Source organism: Choloepus didactylus, chromosome 4 (genome assembly GCF_015220235.1).
Source record: "Choloepus didactylus isolate mChoDid1 chromosome 4, mChoDid1.pri, whole genome shotgun sequence".
In the NCBI taxonomy this organism is placed as follows: Eukaryota; Metazoa; Chordata; class Mammalia; order Pilosa; family Megalonychidae; genus Choloepus; species Choloepus didactylus.
In genome coordinates, this window is record NC_051310.1 from 170,964,422 (window position 1) to 170,989,116 (window position 24,695).

The window sequence follows — 24,695 nt, forward strand, 5'->3', positions numbered from 1 at the left end:
TTGCATCAAAGAATATGGCTTTTTCTGGGGGACATAATACATTCAAACCGGCAGAGTTTCTCACACCTTTGTAGAAGCTATTCTCACTGTATGTTTCTGCCCATTTGTCTATCTACCCTTCATATTATATTATCTCCTCTATGAAGCTGTTCCGCAAACCAGAAATGGATTGGCTTTTATAAAGGGGGTTTATTTGGTTACAAAGTTTCAGTCCTAGAGCCATAAAAGTGTCCAAACCAAGGCATAAACATGAGTATACCTGCACTGGAGAAAGACCATTGGCTTCCAGAAACCCTCTGTTAGCTTGGAAGGCACATGGCTGGTGTCTGCTTGCTCCCAGGTTGCGTTTCAAAATGGCGTTCTCCAAAATGTCTCTAGGCTTAGCTTCCTGGGGGAAACTCTGGGCTAGTATCTCCAAAGTGTCAGCAAAAGTGTGTTTTCAACAGTCATCTCCAAAATGTCTAAGCTGCAGCAAGCGGCTGGGACTGTGTGGCTGTTTTTAAAGTACTCCAGTAAACTAATCAAGACCCAAGTTGAATGGGCAGGGCCACACCTCCATGGAAATAATCTAATCGAAGGTATTACCCACAGTTGGGTGGATCACATCTCCATGGAAACAATCTAATCCAAAGACTCTAACCTAATCAACACTAATACATCTGCCCCCACAAGACTGCATTAAAGAACATGTCATTTTGGAGGACATAATACATCCAAACCAGCACAGAAGCCTTCCCTGATTTTCTGAAGCAGTTAGGTACTCTCTCTTTCAAGCTCTAGGATCATAGCAGTAAAATTATTTTATTTTGTCTTTTTGTCTTCTTGCTAAACCATATGTTATGTGAAGAGAGAGATGATGCCTTTTCTTGTTTGTGCCTCCAACACTAGTTCTCAGGATGTTTCCTTGCTTTAGAGGGAATTATGAAATTTGTGAGGATGTTTGGTTGTCACAAGAATTGAGACGTACTATCAGGATTGAACAGAATGGGCCAGAGAATGTTAAACATCCTACAAGCTGTATGACAGTCCCGGACATAAGCAAAACAAGAAACCTGTCTTGCATCCTGCTTGTATTTCAAATGTCTCACAGACACTATGTGAATTAACAAGACATTTATAATTATCTGCTCTATAGTCTAACTCCATTTTATATGTAAACACCAATTTTTAATAATTTTAATATACGTTGAGTTTTGCAGAAACATAAATCAATGAAATGCTGTACCTTTATTTTTGGTCCACAACATTAGCAAGAATTGTTGGCATTTTGAAAAATCACACCTCCAATGGTAAGACTGGTTACAGTATTGAGCAACCAATATAACACACCTCTGTTGTCTGCATTTGTAGCTGTTGTATTCACAGTAATTCCTTCCTTCCTTTTCTTCCTCTCTCCCTTTCTTCTTCCCTCATCTCTCCCTTCCATTTCTCCACTTTTTTTTCTTTTGGGACCAGGTAGGGGGATGAATGGGTCTTCTGGTATTATTATGCCTGAATATTTATACTTCAAAATATATAAGAGTTTTGTTATAAATTTTGTTCCTTTTATTTCTCTTTTATATTACCGTTAGGGCACTGTTTGTTTTTAAGTTATGTATGTACACAGACTATATTATCTACCAATTTTATTTAAAGATAGTAAATGATGCATGGTAGGCTCAATACACATAGGTGTTGTATGACTAAAATGTTTGTGGAAAACAAATTACCACTGGTTTTTATTTTCTATCTTGATATGAAAATTCAATCTTTTTCATTGGTACAGAATAAACAGAAGAGTGGATATTATTTCAAAATTTACATGATTAATTTTACTTATTTCAATTATATTTCTTATTACATTATTAGTTACAGGATGCTCTAGCTCTGTGTGTGTGTGTAAATAAATGCTGACTCTTTTAATCCGTGTAGAATGTTGCCTATTCATTCATATATTAATCCCTAGTTAAATTTCACTTAATCACCAAGGTAAATAAACATTACCAAATTGTCCTATCCTGATTTAGTAAGATACATGTCAATATCAGACTCCACTTTTTGGTGAAAAGACAAATCAGACAAAACAAATAAGTCACTTTTAACACTTTTGCACCCCTAACTCTGTCTCAGCATCTGCCTGTTGAAGAATCTGACCCATGACAAGTGTCAAACAATCAAAAGATAAGAATTCCTTTAGGCACATGGAACCAGGAACTCAAATGTCACCTCTATTCTCTTTTCTCATTTTCTCCCCTGTGTGAGAGAACTCTAGTCTTATTTACTGCAGACCAGCTTATTTTACCAGGTCAAGAAGTCTCACATTCTGTAACCAGTGTACTAGTGCCAAAAAAATCCCAATTAAGAATTCAGAATATTCTGGTTGCTGGTATGTACCCACTCCTAGAATAAGACAGCACTACTTTCAAGCAAGGGGTAATTGTAGTTAGGTAATCAGCCCAAGAAGTGTGTACTACAACATCTGTTTTGATGTAGTACCACACTATTTTAAATATTACACCTTTATAATAGCATCTAGTTTTGATCTCAACAATCACTTAAAGAATCAGTATTCAATCTAACATTAATTATTTAAAAATTGTGTCATCAAAGAGCTTCACAGTATTTTACTGAAATAGCAGTTGTTTACAGTATTTTACCAAAATTGTAAAATATACTTGAAATTATCTATACCTTCCTATTTAGTAATATATGTTTAACATATTATCACACTTTTGTGAAAATCTAATCTATTAAACTTATACTAAGCTATATAAACTTTATTTTACCTCGTCTCTTTTTTCTCCTTCTTCCATCGAAATGTCATGATCGGTGACATTTTCAATGCAAGGTAAGTCCGAAGAAGAGATCACCATTTCTTCAGGCTCTTGCATAAACAAAGGTTTTTCCTCTTGCTGGATCCATTCTTGATATACTTTTACCACTTTTCTCATAGCTGCTGCTTCACAAATTGGTAGTAAAAATGCCTAGTGGAAAAAACAAGAAAAGGGATAATGAGAACATAATGATACTTCTTCCTTTGCCATAAACTGCTAATTCATACATTTCTAACTTTTTATAAAATATGAGATATAAATGATTATTGGTTGTTAAAGGCAAACAATCCATTGTTGCCAAAAGTTATTCTCTCCAAATAATTTGTAAATACTTTGAGATAGAAAGGCTTTTGGTAGATACACATTGATTTCAAGTGGAAGGAACAAAGATTTGTTTCAATTGCACTATCTCAAAATAACAATACTCCTTGTTCCACGAAAAGTTGTACTCCTACAAAGTTCCATGTAAGTAGAACTTTTCATAATAAATCACATTTTAGTAACTTACATTTTTAAAATTATTGCTAGTAATATAATTTCTGATAAAAAGATTAAAAAATTAAACCTTTTCTAAGAGGTAATAAAAATCAAATATACAAGGAAAAAAGGTTGAAACTTTCATATTTCATTTTACATATAATAAAGTTATATAACTCAAATAATAAGGTAAATCAACTAGAAAATTAAAAAGAATACCTTACGGTTATTTTTTCCTTTAGGTACTTTCTGGGTTTCCCTAACTTGAAAAAAGTAAATATTTTCCTTATTACAAAAATACTATAATCTCACAGCAACAAAACTTTCATACAATCCAGACATGCAGGAAGAAAACAGGAAAAATATTCAATCTCACTTCCCAAAGTCCTTTTCCTATGCCTGTTTGTGTTCATAGATTATAAACATTTTCACTGTGCTTTTAATTTTCAAAAATGGAAATAAAACCATTTCTACTTTTTCTTTTCACAGCCATTACCCATTAATTTTACCTTTATAATATCACAAGACCTTTACCTAAAACCTACTGCTTCCTACTCTAGGGTTATTAGTTTACGTATCTAATAATAATCACAAGGCCAGATGGCCTCATTTTATCTGAATGAAACTAACAAAAAATTCAACTTCCCTAAGATAATGATGAAAAGTTCAAGTATAATATTAACAGGGTATTTAATTTTACTTGATAATCCTTCATTTATTGTTATTTTTATTCTTTACCAAACTACATTCTTTGCTACTTTCCTCCATCAAACAATTTCCATTCCCACTCTCAAATTATCCCTACTTCCTTGCAGTGCCATGATTTAGATCAACATTGTCCATTCCAGGGCTATTTATTTTACAATTACAGCAGCAGCTCATCCTTCCTTAAAATGCTTTGAAATAAATAAAAAAGATAAAAACTTCAAATAATATTGAAGACGTTCTGCTCTAAGAAAATGAAAAATTAACTTATTTTTTGAAAAAAATAAAAAGCAAATCTGTAGAGAGAGAAAACAGATTAGATGTTATCACTGGAAGGAAGAAAGGGGGAAGGGGGAATGTTTGTTTTTTTTAAAAAGTTTTAAATAAAAAAGAGAAAAAAAATTAGTTATCTCCAGAGCTAGACTTTATTATTGCACAAACTGTCAGACAATGTCCCAAGCGGCTCGCTGAATCTACTAACGACCAGAGTATAACCTTTATACTGCAAGCTCCAAAATATGATTTTGCCAACACACTAAATATGGATCTTGAGGGCAGACTGAAAACAGTCATGACTAAAAAACTGATGTATAAAACTAAAATGCCAGTTTATAAATTTATAATGAGAAATAACTGACACAGAAACTAGAACATTCAAGTCTGCGTATCTTTACCTTATCACCCCATGAAGAAACAATTTAGGAATACCAATGATAATCAGTTATCAATTACTAATTGATAAGAAATTTCCATCAAAGGTACAGGAATATTTGAATCTATATAAGTGCTGGTTTGGAGCTGTCAGGTACCCCAGAAAAACCTATGTTCTTTTAATTTGTTTCCATGGAGATGTGACCCAACCCATTCAAGGTGGGTCTTAATCCCCTTGCTAGAGTCTTCTATGGGAGGATGTAAGGCAGAGACATTTTTGGAAAGTGCTCAGAGAAGCTAAATGATGTAATCCAGAGTTTGCCCCCAAGGAAGACCAACAGGAGCTAAGAGAGACATTTTTGAAATCAGAAGCTGGGAGATCAGCAGATGTTCCCACATGCTTCCTATGTGACAGAGGAGCCCCAAATTTCAGCTGCCTTTCCTCCAATAAGGTATTTTCCTCTTGATGCCTTAATTGGGACACCTTCATGGCCTTAAAACTATAAATTTGCAATCTAATAAATCCCCATTGAAAAAGCTAACCCATTTCTGGTACATTGCAGTCCAGCAGCTTTGGCAAACCAAAACAATTTTGCTCAGCATATTTTCTCTTTGTAAGCAGAGGAGTTCTCATTATAACTAGAAAATGACAGGGAAGAGGAATGAGAACAAGAGGCAATAGAAAAATCACATAGGTAATGGTATCAGCTTAAAATAATCTGGTACAGCCTTTTTTTTTTCTTTTTTGAAATAAACTCAAAGTTATATGAACAGTTGCAAAAACAATACTAACCCCATACACAGAATTTCATCATACCCTGATCCCCCTCCCCCGATAGCTCAATCCACCAACTTAAACATGCTGTCGCATCGCTATTTCTTTCCCTCCCTCCCTATCATCCATCATCTATTGCTGTCTTCTGAACATATGAGAGTTAGCTGCACACATCCTTGAACATACACTATAATTCATGTATACACTTCCCATAAACAAGAACATTCCTTTATGCAATCCCATTAAGCGCAGCTAAGAAGTACAAGAGATTCAACAATGATACAAACCTTACATTCTATATTTCCTTTTCCTTATGTCTCGACTGCGTCCCTTTGAGCCACCTGTCCGCTATCCTCCAATCCCATCCAAGTTCATCCTTAGCATTCAATTGTCATTTAGTAAGACTTTTTTTTTTTTTTCAGTTGTGGAAACATATATACAGCCTAAATCTTCCCATTCCACCCCCTCCCTAGCCTTCCATTAGTGGGATTAATCACATTCAGAATGTTGTAATGCTCTTTCCCACCATCCATTACTAGAAATTTCCCTTCACCTCAAACAGCAACCCTACACTCATTCCTTAACTCCCCACTGCCCCTTCCCCCATTTCTCTCAACCCACACTCTACTTTTCATCTCTGTGGTTATATTCTCTGATAATTTCTTTGTGTTTACTGTGGGGCTTAAAATTAACCTCTTAAATCCATATCAATCTTGTTTTTCTTTGATACCACCTTCACTTCAATAGGACACATAAACTATGTTCCTATACTCCTTCATTCCCCCACCTTTATATAGTTGTCTAAAATTACATACATTACATTGAGTTTAAAACCACTGATTTGTCATTAGAGTTTGTGTATTTTATATCATGTAGGAAGTAAATAGTGGAGTTACAGTTCAAAAATTATTGACTTCTATTTGTATTACATTGTGGTTGGAGAATGTGCTCTGAGTATATTCAATTTTTTTTTTTTTAATTTAATTTCTTGAGGCTTGTTTTATGTCCCAGCTTATGGTCCCTTCTGGAGAAAGATCCGTGATCACTAGAGAAAAATGAGTGTCTTGGTGATTTGGGGTGTAAGGTACTATATATGTCTGTTAAAATTCTCTACATCTCTTTCTCCTTTCTTTTTCTATTGGTAGGGCTCCCTTTAGAGTCTGAAGTAGGACAGGTCTTTTATTGGCAAAGTCTCTCAGCATTTGTTTGTCTGTGAAAAATTTAAGCTCTCCCTCAAACCTGAAGGAGAGTTTTTCTGGATAAAGTATTCTTGGCTGGAAATTTTTCTCTCAGAATTTTAAATATGTCATGCCACTGCCTTCTCACCTCCATGGTGGCCACTGAGTAGTCACTACTTAGTCTTATGTTGTTTCCTTTGTTATGTGGTGAATTGCTTTTCTCTTGCTGCTTTCATAACTTGCTCCTTCTCTTCAGTATTTGAGAGTCTTATCAGAATATGTCTCAGAGTGGGTTTATTTGGATTTATTCTATTTGGAGTTTGCTGGGCATTTATGCTTTGTGTATTTATATTGTGTAGAAGGTTGGGGAAGTTTTCCCCAACAATTTCTTTGAATACTCTTTCTAGACCTTTATCCTTCTCTTACCCTTCTGGGACACCAATGAGTCTTAAGTTTGGATGTTTTATTTTATCTATCGTATCCCTGAGATCCATTTTGATTTTTTCAATTTTTTTCTCCATTCTTTCTTTTGTTCTTTCATTTTCTGTTCTGTGGACTTCTCAGACACTGAGATGTTGTTCAGCTTCCTCCAGTCTTGTATTATGAATATCCAGATTTTTTTTTAATTTGGCCAACAGTTTATTTCCGTAAGATCTTCTATGTTTTTATTTACTATTGCAATGTCTTCTTTATGCTCTTCTAGGGTCTTCTTTATGTCACTTATATCCTGGGCCATGGTCTTCTTAATGCCCTTTAAATCTTTTGCCATGTTTTCATTCCTCAATTGTAGTTCTTTAATTAATTGAGCGAGGTACTGTGTATCTTCTGATATCTTGATTTGTGTGTTTGGAGTTGGATTCTCCATATCGTCTGGTTTTATCATATGCATTAAGATTTTCTGTTGTTTTTGGCCTCTCGGCATTTGCTTTGCTTGATAGGGTTCTTTCAAGTTGTAAAAAAAAATTCCTATCTAATTTATCAGAAACACAGTTTGGTAGTGTACACTGTCTCTAATTAACCAGCAGATGGCGTCTGTGAGTCACCTATACCCCTCAAGTCAGTTCTCCACCTTGTCCCCGCGGTGTGTGGGGAAAAGATTCTTGTGGGGTTCAGCTGGAGAACTCAGTTTGGGTGTGTTGCTGGAGCCGTCCACCCTGAATGTGGGGTGTGTGTACAGGTGGCCAGGGAGGAAGCTTTAATATTCAAATCCCCCAGGTTCCTGGAGATTCAAGGCTGCCACAAGAGTCTAAGCCTTCATTTCAGTTCAGCCCCAGACCCTCTCTCTCGCTGTCCCACAAACCACCGGACTTGGTGTAGTGTCCCTGGTTTCTCCGAGCAGGTCCCCCCGCCTAGCCACGATCCTCCAGGACCTCTGCTGAGGGAATGCTGTGCTACGTCACCAGTGCACGCCGTCCCTCAAGGGAAGCCCCAGACCGCCGGGTAGTGCCAAGGTGCTTCCAGCCTGATGCAGAGATGGCTGAACGGGGGATCTCAACGCTCCCTCCTTGCACAGTTTCTCCTTCCCAGCTCCGGGACAACTGGTGGGGCTCTGGGCTGTGGGCATGGCCCCAGGCAGGAGTTTATCCAGCCCTCCGGGGAGCCAGCTGCTAGCTGCGGGGTTTCTTTCTGCTTCCAGCTCTCCCCTCCGTCCCCCTGGCCCCAAGGGTATCTGCAGCGGGCTATCCCCCTGGCCAGACACCGAGAGGCTGGCCCAGCCCCCACTTGCTGTGTTTTACTGCATGGTTCCCACTATCGCAGCTGCAGCCGCTCCTGGGTTTTTCACTTTGTTTTTTTTTTTTTTAAAAGAACCAGTTGGTCTCCAAATGCCGAACCCTGGCTTCCCCAGACCGCCACACAGCTGCGGGTCTTTTAGCCAGCTTACTCACTCGTTTCAGAATGCAGACTCCTGGTTTCACCAAGTATACAGCCCCTCTGGGACTAGGAGACCTCTTCCAGCTGGCACATCACTGTAACCGGTATTCTGGGTCACTTTCTGGTTTTTATCTAGTGTTTTTCATGGAGGTGTTTTTTCGCCCTGTCTCACCTAGCCGCCATCTTAGTTTCCTCTGGTACAGCCTTCTAGTAATAGGATTGGTGTTGCCAGTGGGACATTATTTACTGATGGCTAAGGCTCTCTTCTTCAGTAAACAAACACTAACAATATTTGTCTGATATTCTGCTTTTAATATATTTCCATTATTAACCAACCCAGATAATGACTGACACATTCTTTAAGATTTAATCAAAGAAAATATAGGGACGCATCTTGAGAACCTCGTATTAGGCAATGGTTTCTTAGACTTCACACCCAAAGCACAAGCCACAAAAGAAAAAAATAGATAAATGGAACCTCATCAAAATTAAAAATTTTTGTGCCTCAAAAGACAACCTACTCAATGGGAGAAGATACTGGAGAACCACATATCTGATTAAGGGTTTACTATCCAGAACATATAAAGAAATTCTACAACTCAACAACAACAACAAAACCCAATTAATTGCAAACAATTAAAAAATGGGCAAAAGACATGAACAGACATTTCTCCAAAGAAGATATACAAATGGCCAGAAAGCACGTAAGAAGATGGTCAACATCACTAGCTATTAGGGAAAGGCAAATCAAAACCATAATTTCACACCCACTAGAATGACTAACTACTAAAAAATCAGAAAATTACAAGTGTTAGAGAGGATGTGGAGAAATAGGAACACTCATTCATAGCTGGTGGAAATGTAAAATAGTGTAGTCACTGTGGAAGAGAGTTTGGTAGTTCCTCAGAAACCTACCATATTACCTGGCAAGCCCACTTCTGGGTATATAACCAAAAGATTCGAAAGCACAAACTCGAACAGATAATTCCACAACAATGTTCACAGCAGCATGAACTGTATGACCTCACTGCTATGAAATAATTAGAATAAGCAAACCACAGTGTTAGAATATAAAATATAGGTCACCAGGGGACAGGGTGGGGGTACGGAATGGGGGAATTAATGCTTAAATTTTACAGAGTTTCTATTTGGGTCGACTATAAAATTTTGGTAATGGATGGTAGTGATGGTAGCACAACATTGAGAATATAATTAAAAGCACTGAATTTTATACATACGAATTGGTTAAAAGGGAAATGTTAGGTTATATATATGTTAGTAGAATAAAAACATTTTAAAAAAACAGACTACAACACAGTAAAACCTATTGTAAAATACAGACTATAGTTAATAGTACAATTACAAAAATGTTCTTTCATGAATAGCAACAAATACATCACACTAATGCAATGTATAAATAATAGGATGATATATGGGAACTCTGTACTTTAGGAATGATTTTTTGGTAAACCTACAACTTCACTAATTAAAAAAAAAGTAAAGAAGGAAGAAAAAGGATGTTGAGAGACTCATACAGAGCCACTTAATGAGAGCTGTCATTCAAGGTTAGACCAGGTACTAAACAGACCTGTGTTCCGAAAGCACTTACAGTTAGTTTTCAATGAAAAGGGATAGAATCATAGCACTTAAAGTTGGAAGGACCATTTATGAAAACAAAAAAAGCTCAATCAAGTACCATGAAAATTTAGTAAACCTGGGAATTTTCTGACTCCTTAAAGCAGCTGTTTGCAAACATGTGTGTCTCAGTACCCCTAACCTATTATATGTTAACATGAATAATATATTTGATGAAAAATAACTACTTTTCCACAATAAAAAAAAAAAATGAGAAGAGTAGCAATGTTTTACTTTTTTCCAAATCTCCTGAAATGCTTGGCTTAACAGAACACAGCTGGATTCTCATATCTGCTTGCTTTGCAATCTGATACAATTACCTTACCAGGTAACACTCCACTGTAATGGTAAAAGAATGACAGAAAAAAGGTTAAACAAAATATTAGTATTATCACAAAAACAGTTTTGAACTCATGGATCCCCTGAAAGGGTTTTGAGGACCCTCAAAAGCCATAGAATACACTTTGAGAATTGCTGCTTTAAAGTGGCTTTGAATACACGCCACCTGCATGCTCTCTCATATCCATGTACCTGGGGCACCTAAAAACAGCCTCCAAGAACTGACAACAAAGAGCATACTGAATTTCCTTACAAATGGCCACATATACAGGGTAGAAAGTCAGGTCAGAGACCTACACATAAAGCTGAAACCAAGAATGTTACATCCACAATGCAAAGGGGACCTAGAAGAGGAAAAGAAAAAAAAAAAAATTCTGATGCCTTTGAAAACCAGTGAGTAAAATCTGTTTATTTGGGGTAGGAGACTAGGAGGGAAAAAACAGACTTCCACGCAAATTCATGTTCTTAAGATGAATGCTGCAAAGAGAGATAAACTGTAAATTGAGAACTGTAATTTAAAGTAAAGCAGAGCTGACAGGATTCCTGAATACCTGAGAAAACCAAGTACAAAACTTCTCTGAGGAACACATTCCACAATGCAGGCTTCAAAGTATTACCACAAAATTCCAAGAAAATGTGAGCCAGCCCAGAATATGAAATCACAAAACAAAGAAACAAGGGAAATAAACAGAAATAACAAACAACAAAACCACAACTGCACTGGCAGGACCAAGATGACAGTGTAAGACGCTCTAGAGTGCGATTCCCTGACAGAATCTGAACAACTAGCAAAAACATGAAGAGCCATCTTCCTCAAAACTCCAGGTAACAGTTAACAGGTTGCAGTAACTAGGCAAGCTGTATCCAGAAATGCAGCTTTAAAAAAATAGTAAGATCTCCCTTCTAAGTGGAACAGGACTCCCAGGAGTATAAGTCTCCCTGGCAATGTGGGACATGACTCCCGGGGATGAGCCTGGCCCTGGCATCATGGGACTGAGAATACCTTCTTGACCAAAAGGGGGAAAAGAAATGAAACAAAGTTTCAGTGGCTATGGATTTCAAATAGAGTCGAGAGGTCATTCTGGAGGTTATTCTTATGCATTATATATAGATATTCCTTTTTAGTTTCCAGTGTATTAAAATAGCTAGAAGAAAATACCTGAATCTCTTGAACTGTAATCCAGTAGACTTAATTCTTGATGACTGTATTATCTATTTATTTTTATTGTGTGACCATATGATTGTGAAAACCTTTTGACTGACACTCCCTTTACCCAGTGTATGGGCAGATAAGTAATAAAATAAAGACAGAAATAATATATAAATAATAGTGGAGGGATAAGGGGTGTAAGATGTTCTGGGTGTTTTTTATTTTTTTTATTTTGGAGTAATGAAAATGTTCTATAATTGACTGTGGCAATGAATGCACAACTATATGATGATACTGTGAGCCACTGATTGGATGGATTATATGGTGTATGAATACATCTCAATAAAATGGCATTAAAAAAAAAATGGTGGGAGAAGTTCATTGTGCCTTTGCTGCATCCTCCCCCAACCCCTCTCAGTGTGCTGTGGAGCCAGCCTGCACTCCCATTGTGGATCCCTGCCTTTGTTCCTGAAGGAGAGTGGTAACCTCTATGTGCATACTGGGGTGCTTGTATGTCAGTGCCAATCTAACAGATGGCAGTGTGAAGAACTGAATCAGGAGACTCATCTCTGCCTCACCTCCCCAGACCTTGACCTTCAGGCAGAAGCAGCAGGTAGACAGCTAAAGCAGCACAAGAAACAATGAAGTCAAAGTGGCTTGGGGCCAAGATTCATCTGCTTTTATTCATACAACAGAGCACCCAGGAGGGGGTGAAAGTCTACTTCAACGGGAGGAGAGAGAGCATTCAAATTCTAGTTAATGGGGGACTTCCTAAGGCCAAGCACAGCCCAGACTCAGAAAAGACAGAGTACTCAATACTTCACATTCTCCTTGGGCTGATCTTCCCAGCAGAAGGACCAAAATCTGAAGGAGAGCACTAGTCAACACAGAGCCAATTTGAAAAGACTGTGAAAAGTGCTTTTTGCTTTATTTGTTTTTGTTAGCTCCTGGCATTCAAGGAAATTGCTGTCTTATCAGTAGCTGGATACAAACTTAAGGGACAGACAGCATAGGGACAAAATCCCAGAGTTAATACTTTAAAATATTAAAATATACAGTGTGCAACAAAAGATTACCAGAAAAACAAAGAAACAGGAAATTGATGGCCCTCTGAAAGGAATAAGATAAAACTCCAGAAAACATCAATGAAGAATACTAGACTTTGGAGATACTGGACAAAGACTTTAAAAAAAAAAAAGATCCTCAATATGCTCAAGGAGAAAAAGGAAAACACAGAGAAAGAAATAAAGGAAATCAGAAAAATGATGAATGGGATGCAGAATATGAGAGCCTCAATAAAGAGACAGAAATTTTAAAAAGCAACAAAACAGAAATACTGGAGTTGAAGATCACAACTAAAATGAAGAATTCCCTAGAGGATTTCAACAGCATATTGGAGCTAGTAGAAGGCAAGTGAACTTGAAGACAAGAAAATTGAAATGATTCAAGCTGAGGAGCAGAAAGAAAGAATGAAAAAAAAGTGAGCAGAGACAAAGGGACCTGAAGCACATATTCAGGCATACCAATATACATAATATGGGGAGTTCAGAAGAACAACAAAGTAAGAAAGGGGCAGAGGGAACACCCAAAGAAATAAAGGAAGAAAACCATGCCCAGACACAGAGTAGTCAAACTGTTAAATGCGAAGGACAAAACCACAATTGCGAAGACTTAAGTTTCTGGAATTATTGCAATAAGAAGTGTTTAATAAGTTTTAATTATGAAAAGAGGAAACAAAAACAATGAATAAAGAATAAGAGACTAAAAAAATGACTAAGCAGAGCAAAAAAAAACAAATTTTAGAAATTAATATATAACAAATATGATTAAAAACTCAATGAGGGGACTTCTGTTTCCGTGAGTATGGTAGACTAGACAACCCAACCAAACTTCCAACTGAAAACAACATAAATGTTAGATTTTTAAAAACCTTTTATCTTTTTAAATGCATTCACCCAAAAAGTATGTAAGAAATATCCAAAAACCAAACTCTGCTTGAAGGTCAAACTCAAAAAGGTGTTGAGCAGAGAAACTGGGCTGGCTTTCACTTTGAGCCCAACCAACTACTTTGCTTTTCATGAATGTGTTGGGGCAAGGGAGGGAGAATTCTTTTTAACGAAGCTGGGCTTCCAAAGGGCTATATATCTTAAGTGTAATGCTGAATTAAAAATAAACCCATCCCCTTAAAAGCCTGCAAGGATGGGATGGAGAACATCTTCTTGACCAAAAGGGGCATGTAAAAGGAAATAAACTTTTGTGGCAGAGATATTCCAAAAGGAGTCGAGAGGTCACTCTGGTGGGCACTGTTACAGACAATGTAGACAACCCTTTTTAGGTACTAATGAATCGGAATAGCTAGCAGTAAATACCTAAAACTATCAATTACAAGCCAGAACCCATGAATCTTGAAGGTGATTGTATAAAAATGTAGCTTATGAGGGGTGACAATGTGATTGGGAAAGCCATATGGACCACACTCCCCTCTGTCCAGTGTATGGATGGATGAGTAGAAAAATGGGGGGGGGGGGGGCTGAAGGCACCCAGTGTTCTTTTTTACTTTAATTGTTCTTTATCACTCTAATTTTTATTCTTATTATTTTTGTGTGTGTGGTAATGAAAATTTTCAAAAATTAATTTTGGTGATGAACGCACAACTATATAATGAATGGTACTGTGAACAACTGAATGTACACTTTGTATGACTGCATGATATGTGAATATATCTCAAATGAAAAAGAAAAAAAGCGTGCAAGGAAAACTGCCCATAACTTAATGCAGAAGAAAGAAGAAAACCAGCAACAACAAAAACCTCCCCAGAAACACTGTAACCAAAACCTAGCCATAACACAGGTTTGTTCTGTGCATCCGTATTATCTGGTTGCTTTGAACCTCAAGTCAAGAATTTAGTTTACTGTCAGGCTGGTAAGTATCCTTTGCACCTGGCAGAAACAAATGTAACTGCTCTCTGGAGGAACCAATCTTTAATCTAGGTCAAGAAATAAAACTATAGGGAGCAAAAGTTAAGAAACAAAATTTGAAATTCCAAAACTGAATTTCTGAAAACTCAAAATATTGCAAGAAAAACAAGAAAACCAAGCACCATGAGAAAGCAAATGGAAAAATAATTAGCAGAATCAGTCCTGTAAAGACTTCAGGAATAATAACATGATCAGTTAACATGACATAACTATGCTTTGATTAGCAAATTTGGAGTGCTGGGTTTCCAACTCTGAGGACTGATAAGTTTCAACTGCCCAGGACAAAAAGCAGCCAGCAGCAGGCAGCCTTTTTGTTCAACCCCAGCCTCTGCAGTGGAGGATTGGGGCCGATTTAGAAACAGCAACTTCTCGGGGGCAGTTTGGAACAGTTTGCTGAAGGGCATAATGTTGAGTGAAATAAGCCAGACCAAAAAGGATAAATATTGTGTGGTCTTACTAATATGAACTAACTATAATGAGCAAACTCATGGAGTTAAAATTTAGAGTATAGGTTACCAGGAGATAGAATGATGGTAGAGAAATGAGGAGCTGATATTTAATTTGTGCAGGATTGTTAATAAGGTTAAATGTCAATGGTTGGAAATGGATAGAGGTGACTGTAGCACATTATCGTGAGTATAATTAACAGTGCTGAATCATGGATGTGATTGTGACTGAAAGGGGAAGTTGAGGGTCGTAAATGTCACCAGAAGGAAAGCTCGAGGATAAAACATGGGACTGTATAACATAGTGAACCCTGCTGTGGTTGATGACTGTGGTTAATAGTACAAATATAAGAATGTTCATCCATGAACTAGAAAAAATGTACATTATTATTATGAGGTATTAATAATAGTTTGGCATATGGAAAAAAATACAACTAATGCAAACTATGGACTATAGCTTACAGTAATATTGTAATATTCTTTCATCAGTTGTAACAAAGGTACCATAGCAATGTTAAGTGTCAATAATAGGGGGGTAAAAGAGGTATGGGGTTTTTTTTTGGGCAATGAACGTGTTCTCAAATTGTGGCAATGAATGTACAACTCTGTGATTATACTGAGAGCCACCGACTGTACACTTTGGATTGTATGGTATGTGAATAAAACTGTTTTGTTTTTAAAGTAAAAAAGTAAGAGTGTAATAAAAAAAGAAATACAAAGTAAGTAAAATGGAAGGAACAAATTAAGATAATAAAAGCAAACATATCAGTGAGTTCAATAAATGCAAATGTCCCAGTAAAAAGACAAAAATTTAAAAATCCAACCATATCCTATTTACAAGAGACATATAAAATTGAAGGACACAAAAGGTTTGGAAATAAAAAGATAAATATATATATATACACAAAAGGCTAATCATGTTAAAAAGAAAGTGGTATGGATGTACTAATAATAATAAAACATTTTTTGCAAAAATAATTTCTATAGATAAAAACAGTTGCCTTAAAAAGGGTAAGAGGCTCAATTCACAAAAATGATACAAAATTTTAAACTTGTATATACTTAATTATACAGCTTCAAATTGTACAAAGAAAAACTGATGGAAGTACAAAAGAAAACAGACAAATCACCACCAGAGTGGAACATTTTGACACATTCCTCTGTAACTGAGATCAAGCAGACCAAAAATCAGCAAGTATATAAAAAAGGTGACCAACATAATTAATAAGCTTGATCTAACAGATATTAGAAACTGCTGGACTTAACAGCTTCAAAGAATACATTCTTTTTAAGCACACAGAGCATTTATGAGAACACATTATATTCTGGATCATAAGTAAATTTTAATAAAATTTTAAATAATTAGTATCATACAGACTGAATTCTTTGATCAAATAAGAAAAAAGAAGACTAAAAACACTGAATATATTTGGAAGACATTTCTAGATACCTCATAGGTCAGACAAGATCATCATGAAAATTAGAAAATACTTAGAACTGAGTAAAAAAAATTATACATCAAAATTTGTAGATTACAGCTAAAACAGTAGTAAGAGGTAAATTAAAAGCCTCAAAAATGCTTCTATGAGAAAAAATGGGGCTAAAAGTTAATAAGCTAGGAAAAGAACCACTAAATAAAATCAAGAAAAGTCAAAAGAAGCAACAAGGAATAAAAATTAATAAAAGAGAAAAACAAATATAAAAGAGAGAGGATCAACAAAGCCAAAAGTTCATTCTTGGACAAGACTAATAAAAGTGACATATCTCTAGCAAAAATCATCAAGGAAAAAAAAAATCAAGGCACAAATAAATACTAATAGGAATGAAATATAAATGCTTCAGAAATTAAAAAGATCATAAAAGAATTTAATAAACTTTATGTGCTGATTTGGAGCTGTTATGTACCGGACACAAAAAGCCATGTTCTTCTAATCCATCCCTGTGGAGGAAAAACTATTGTGGGTGGGAACTTTTGGTTCAATTGAGATGTGACCCAGCCCATTCAGGGTGGGTCTTAATCCCTTTACTGGAGTCCTCTATGAAGATAAGAGGAGAAAAACATACACAGAAGCCCACAGACATTTTGGAGAGAGCCACTGAAATCAGAACCCAGGAAAGAAGGACTAGCAGACATCACCATGTGCCTTCCCATGTGACAAAGGAAACCCAGATGCCAGCAGACTTTCCTCAGAGAAGGTATCTTCCTCTTGATGCCTTAATTTGGACATTTTCATAGCTTTAGAACTGTAAATTTGTAACCTAACAAATCCCTATTGAAAAAGCCAACCCATTTTTAATATATTGCATTCTGGCAGCTTTAGCAAACCGAAACACTTTAAGTCAATAAATTTGAAAACAAATATAATGAACAAATTCCTAGGACATTAAACTCATTCAAACTGAACATTTAGAAATCTTGAATAGTTCTATAAGCTTTAAAATTCCCCAAAAATAATGTATTCCAAAACTAATTGTCAAATACCTTTCCCTTCCCATTTGTCAATACAAACCTTAAATATGGCAGCTAGAACCACTGCCAAAGCTGAACAAAAAGTTAAAGCAATTCTTCTTCTTCAACTTAAGCTAACTAAAGCTACTTCTGCCTCATGCTTTGTTTTACATTATCAATAAAAATGTATAGAAGATAAAGAAACATTTGCTTTGCCTGGAGAGCTCTCTGGCTTGTGAAGGCAGTGTGGCACAGAATAAAGAGCACTGACATGGGAACCAGGAACTGGGAGTTTTAGCCCCAGATCTACCACTTACTTGAATGAGACTTGAATGATCCCCTTCAGCTACAAAACTCAATGATGTCTACCTGCAAAAGTTAAGTACCTTTGCTATTTAATAAGAGCAAATGATTAATTTTCATAAGTCTTATTTTCCACAAAACCTCTACATATTTGAGAATGTGAATTTAGGAATTTCTAGCTATCCTGATGTGAAATAGCTTTTTCTTTTTTCCTCCTTTCCTTCTTCTCTTCCTTCCTTCCTTCCCTCTTTCCTTCCTTCCTTTCTCCCTCCCATCCTTCATTTCTCCTTCCCTCCCCTCCTTCCTCCTTTCCTTCCTTCCTTCTTTCCTTCCTTCTCCCCCCATCCCTCCACCAAGTAATAACAATCTTAAGGAACTTTAACTTCAGAATACCTTCGAGGACAAAATCAAGTTTTTGAAGGGAGTATAAATGCAATGAAAACATTTTACTAGAAGTTATTAATCAAAAGATAGGAAGAAAAAATTAAAACCATAAAGTGAGTAATTAGATGTAATAAATTTTAAAAACTAAATACAGACTTTATAAAGCATTGCTATGAAGGACAAATAAAATTTAAATAGCTGAAAATTAGTATACTCAATATTAAAAGCAAAAGTCTTGTTTATAAATTCAGGTACTGAGAGGTATTTTACCTGACGAAATATCTCTGTAACAAAGTTTACATTACTTCTTTTGGAAGAAAAAACTCTGCGAACTATTTCAATGTCTGTAAGATGTTCTTCGTCAATACTACAGAGACTAGATGAGCTGGGTTCTCGCTCCGTCAAAGTACTTGTATTGGAATGAGATTGTTCTGGTTCTGTAGTTCTGTCTGCTTTATCAGCATTATCATTTTTGTTTTCTTCTCTGGATACCAAACTAGCAGCTGCTCTCTAGAATCCAAGTTAAAAAAAAAAAAAGGAAGAAAGAAAAGAAAAGGGAAGTTGATCATAATCATTTAACTTGGTAATAACAAATACTGGCAGGATCCAAAGCATTCCAAAAGCAATTTACAACACTATTCAAAATTCAGCATAGTTTTATTTAGAATTCATTCTAAATATTAAGTGACACTGCAAAGAACTCAACAACAAAGTGATACAGAGATCCCCCAAAATGTATGGTAATGAATCCTTTATCCATCTATAATCATATTTGTTTTCCAGTATATTTAAGAGTACAAACAAGGTATTTATCTAAGCTAGTTAGAGAATAATGCAAATGGAGGCAGTTCAGTTCTTCAAGAATAATAACTTAACATCGGATTATCTACTTAGAAAACCTTAATGTTTAAAATCATCTCTATTTTACCTTAGAAAAAAATTATGCAAGTAAACATAAAACCAAAGGAACCAAATAAAAGTTATGACAGAGGAAGTAGAAAAGAAACTAAAAGAAAATATTAGGAAGCTCAAGAAAAAACTATATTCTAATAATTTAATGTAATTTTCACCAAGTCTAAAGATCAAGCCTAACCGTAGGGAGAAAATAAAAGCCTTAGGATAGCCATAAAAAAAATTACCACCAAGGTCTGTGAGGAGTAGCACTATTCCAAGGTATAATAAATTACATTCTGGTAACTTATTCAATTATTAGTGTCAGTTTTATCATCTATAAAATAAGAGGATTTAAGTAAATGATCTCGAATGTACTTTCCTGATCAAAAAGTCTATGGTTTTAAGTCTGTTAGATTCCAGGATGAGAAAAACAGCTTTGCTTGAGAACTTCTGTATTTAATAATTATTTGTAGAGAAACTGGAATAAAGTTTTGGGAAATACAGTCTGCCACAGACAAACAGAAGATTAATGGGGATAAAAGTAAAACTTCCTGAAATCTAATGAATGAAACACTTCACATCTCTACCTTATTTTAAAAGATTCAAGAAGGCATAAAAAACACATAAAATATAAGACTTTAAAAACTAAATGAGGAAATATGAGTAAAGGAAAAATAAAAATAGGAAAATATACTGGAATACAGACAAGTTCAGGAAAATACACGAGGAAAAAGGAGGAAACAGAAAGAAGTGTGAAAAAGATGAAATCTTCAATTAAAAATAGCACCATTTGACTTGCTAGTCTCTCCATGGTAGAGCTGTGTAATTTTATATCACAAGTCTAGTCTTGGCATCTTTATCAATAAAAGGGGGAATGGGATAGGGACAGCACCTTAAAAACTATTCCGTAGCGCAGCTTATCAGGGAACCGCTCATTGTAAGTCCCTAAACTATAAGCACTTACAGCAGTCACATCTACTTCTGAATTGTAAAGGCTATCTCCAAATTCTGAGATGCTGATCCCTTTGTGTATGACCTGATCGGTCTCTGGAACTTCGGTTATCTGTGTGACACCTGAGGCTCAGAGCTAGAGCTCAGCAGATATGAACGTCAGTATTAGCGCGTACAGCAACTGTTTAAAAAGCTGAGGGGGAGTCTAGACTTCAACTGGAGATATGAATGAAACAGCTATGGTTGGGACTGGGGCAAATCAGATCAAGGAGTAAAGGATAATACTGACTGTGTTTTAAAACTTCAGCTTCCATGTAAGACCAAGGGAAGATATGGTTATCTGGAGCAGGATCTGTATTTTCTGTAGTACACTAAACAATTTGACTTGTGCAGTTGACTTGTTCAAACACCAGGATTACATGGAACTTTGAACAGGAAGCGAGATCTGGTAGGTTTGCACAGTGTGAAACAGCGACACATCCCGGGGTAATTCGGGCAGACAATAAAAATATATATGCAGGGCCCCCCTGAGGAGGTGGGGGAAAATGCAAAAGTGTCAGACTTCCTCACTTGGGTTGTTCTTGATGTTCTCATAAACATTGAGGACTGACAGTTTGGTATGCCGAGCCCTCTATCTTGGGGCTGGCCCTCGTGAGGCTCATTGCTGCAAAGGAGAAGCTAAACTTGCTTATAAGTATGCCTAAGAATCTCCCCCTGAGTGCTCTTTGTTGCTCAGATGTGGCCCTCTCTCTCTAGCCAAGCCAATTCGGCAGGTGAACTCACTGCCCTCCCCCCTATGTGGGACCTGACTCCCAGGGGTGTTAATCTCCCTGGCAACACAGGATATGATCCGCAGGGATGAACCTGGACTTGGCATTGCAGGATTGAGAACATCTTCTTGACCAAAAGGAAGAAGTGTAAGGAAACAAAATAAAGTTTCAATGGCTGAGAGATTCCAAATGGAGTCGAGAGGTCACTCTGGTGGGCATTCTTATGCACTATATAGATATCCCTGTCTAGGTTTTGGTGAATTGGAATAGCTAGAAGTAAATGCCTGGAACTGTCAAACTCTAACCCAGTGGCCTTGAGTCTTGAAGATGATTGTGTAACTATGCAGCTTACAAGGGGTGACACTGTAATGGTGAAAACCTTGTGGATGACACTCCCTTTACCCAGTGTATAGATGGATGAGTAGAAAAATGGGGACAGGAACTAAATGAAGAATGGGGTGGGATGGTGGGGATGATTTGGGTGTTCTTTTTCACTTTTGTTTTTTATTTTTATTTTTATTCTTTAAGGTATAAAGAAAATTTTCAAAAATGGATTGGGGTGATGAAGGCGCAATTACGTGATGGTACTGTGAACAGCTGATTGTACACCATGGATGATTGTATGGTATGTGAATATATCTCAGCAAAACTGAATTAAAGAAAAAAAGCCATTCTGCAAATGCTTAGAAATCTCTAAAAAGTGATAAAGGACCTGCAACCATCTGATTGCAAGTTTTTTCCATTTTTAAGAATCGGTCCAATTAAGAGTATTTTCATACTGTACATTTAAAATAAAATACAGAAATAAAGGTGAAGCTGAGAACGACATGACTGAAATTCTCTTCTACATCTTCCAAGTTTTGTTTGAAAACTATTGATTTTATAGGAACTGTTAAAATTTGGATTAATAAAATACATTTATAGAAATAAAATACCACTATTATTCATTTTTAATGTGTTCTACACCAAAAGCAGTTGAAATTAGTGGACTAAATCTCAAAAGCCATTTCTGACTTCAGTAAGCTTTCCTTATGTGTTTATTACCTGAATATTCTTTGGCAAGACTTCACCTTCCATCCCAGGAATATGAGGGCCTGTATGTGGTTTTGGTTCAAGCCAGAAAGAAACCAGCCAACGGATGACAATAACACGGGACTTAATGAAAGGCTCCTTTGTACAATAGATTGCTTCATTGGTTTCAGCATCCTTCTTTATCATTACATAATGTGGCTTTGGTCTCATCTGTGGGATATCTATTTAAAATAAATGGAAAACAAAAATCAAAATAAAAAATGACTATGCTTAAATAAACCTAAATTTCTGAACAAGTGAGAAAATATTTGAAGACACTCTTGTTTTAGAAGTAGCAGTGCTACAAAAAAATGACAAAATGACATTTAAAATAATTTGCTAGAGTTAACATGGAACCTAGAAGAGTGAACCAGGTTCACATATGGAAACGTGTCTTCTTGCAAAATATCATTAAAAGATTCAATGAATCCTGTTTAAGTACAGAGAAGCTTCCAGAGCCATTTAAAACTAATGATAGCTCACTTCAATTATGATAAGACTTACAGACATATTTTGAAGTCATACAGAGCATGAGAATTTTTTCCTTGACTTTTAAAGCAAAAATATTTTTAAAGCAAATATTATTTCCAATGGCAGAGGCATGTTATTCTAATTCAAATAAACTTGTAAAAGTCAGGTTTTACCTGACCCTATTAGTTGCCTAAACCTGGCAGAGCTTAAAACATGGACACCTTTCTACAAAATGGACAATTTCACATATAGAATATCAATGCCTTCTGTATATGGCAGAGGTCTGCTTCTAGCCCAGGATTTGTTTATGAGATTCTAGTATCAAGGCTCCAACAGAAAACTTGCACAGTCACTAAATCTTAGACAAGAAATGATAGAAATATGTAACAATGTAATTATTCATACAGAACTTGAGTAAGATTGATATTAAATTCAACCCTTAGGGTACCTTCAACAGAAAATGTATAATATAGTTTAAAGATCATACCAAAACATTAGAATTAAGTTTAACTTACAATCACAAATATCTTTGGTGGGCTAACTAACTTCTCCAATGGAAGAGATCCACAAAGTAAGTTGTAAAAATCTCTTCAATCTCAATGAAAATTTCCTATTAATAAATTTCCACTGTCAGTATGAATCAAAGTATATCTCTACAAACCAATACAAATATTAACTGTGATCAGTTTTCTGCAGGTAACATGTCAAATGTACACTGAGAGATGTTTTATTCTTATGTGTACTCTTTTAGAAAGTTCCAAAGATTACCTACCAAGTACAGGATGATATAAACTGTTCTCCTTGCAGATGTTTGGGAAAATATAAGGTAAGTAATATTTCTTAAAATGGGAAAACAAAAATGAAAATCCCCTTTCTTGATTTTCTTTGTTCTTCCATTCTAAACTTTTTACCTAAAAATAGACAACATAATTAGAATCATTCCAGGAGACAGAATCTATTAAGAACAATTATTAGACATTGTAAACAAACTTGTAAAAAAGTTAAACAATACACTAAACAGTTACATTATGAAGATAATAAATACATAGCTAAAGAACAAATTTTAAAACCTGGTCTGATATCATTGCATTATACAGGTTATATCTCAAAAATCTTAGAAGTTAAAACATACTCTGGAAAACTGCAAAAGCTGACTCAAATTTTAGCTCTGATAATGACAAACATACTAATGTTCTCCTTTGTTCTTTTCTCTCCTTCCTGAATAATTCAGCCTGTCATACAAAATAGGCATACAGGGAGGTGGGGGAAGCAGTGCCAATAATCAAGTGCAGGTAATCAGAGCCTGAGCACAGCAAGCAAGGCATCTGTAGCCAAGTGGGAATTCAGAGCCTGACAGGGGTGAGGAAGGTGCTCGTTCATGAAGGTGGAGGGGTGGGGAGGAGAGGCAAGAGCAGTATAAGACAGAATGTGGGAACTACAGTGGCTGAAGACAACATCTAAGACAATATGCACAAAATTGGATTAGAGAAAGAATGTAAGAGAAACGCAGACATTTTGGAGAATGCCATTTTGAAACACAATCCGGGAGCAAAGGAACAGGAAATGCCAACCATGTCCCTTCCCAGCTGACAGAGGTGTTCCAGACACCATCGGCCGTTCTTCAGTGAAGGTATCCTCTTGTTGATACCTTAATTTGAACACTTTTATGGCATAACTAAATTTGTAACCAAATAAGCTCCCCCCCTTTATAAAAGCCAATCCAATTCTGGTATTTTGCATTATAGCAGCATTAGCAAACCGTAACAGATTTTGGTACCAGAAGAGTGGGGTGCTGCTGAGTTTGCAAATACCAAACATGCTAGAACAGCTTTTTAAGTGGATAAGGGGAAGATTCTGGAAGAATTGTGAGGAGCTTGATGGAAAAGGCCTAGACTACTTTGAAGAGACTGTTAGAAATACAGACTCAGCAGATACTTCTGATGAGGCCTTAAACAGAAATGATGAATGTGTCATTGCAAACTGGAAGAAAGGCGATACTTATTTTAAAGTGGCAGAGAATTTGGCAAGATTGAGTCCCGATGTCGATGGAAGGCAGAATTTGAAAGTGATGAGCTGGGATACTTAGCTGAAGAGATCTCCAAATTAAACGCTGAAAATGCAGCCTGGCTTCTCCTAGCAGCTTATAGTAAAATGCAAGAGGAAAAAGATAAGCTGAGAACTGAATCTTGGGTAAAAAGAAACTAGAAACTGATAGCCTGGAAAACTCTGGGCTTCCAGAAAGTAAAACCCCAGTGGTTACAGCCCCACGTGATGATTTAATGAAACCTGGAACCAGCCAGCCATTTAAGTACAAGCCAGGACTGAAGATGGAGTTATCCAGAAAGGATTTGTGGAAGGTCCTATTACCTGATGGTTTTGACCC

The 24,695-nt window shown here is 36.2% G+C and overlaps 1 protein-coding gene across 7 annotated transcripts in view; it reads right to left on the reverse strand.

Annotated features, from left to right (window-relative positions):
- Positions 1 to 24,695, reverse strand: part of RALGAPA1 (Ral GTPase activating protein catalytic subunit alpha 1) — a 384,096-nt gene that overhangs the window by 251,470 nt on the left and 107,931 nt on the right. For all 7 annotated transcript variants that reach the window (XM_037834821.1, XM_037834823.1, XM_037834822.1 and 4 more), the window contains exons 8-11: positions 23,085 to 23,223; positions 21,815 to 22,023; positions 18,426 to 18,665; positions 2,766 to 2,963 (exon numbers count right to left, since the gene is read on the reverse strand). In XM_037834821.1, coding sequence (XP_037690749.1) covers positions 2,766 to 2,963; positions 18,426 to 18,665; positions 21,815 to 22,023; positions 23,085 to 23,223 — 786 coding nt within the window. The remainder of the gene's footprint in view (positions 1 to 2,765; positions 2,964 to 18,425; positions 18,666 to 21,814; positions 22,024 to 23,084; positions 23,224 to 24,695) is intronic.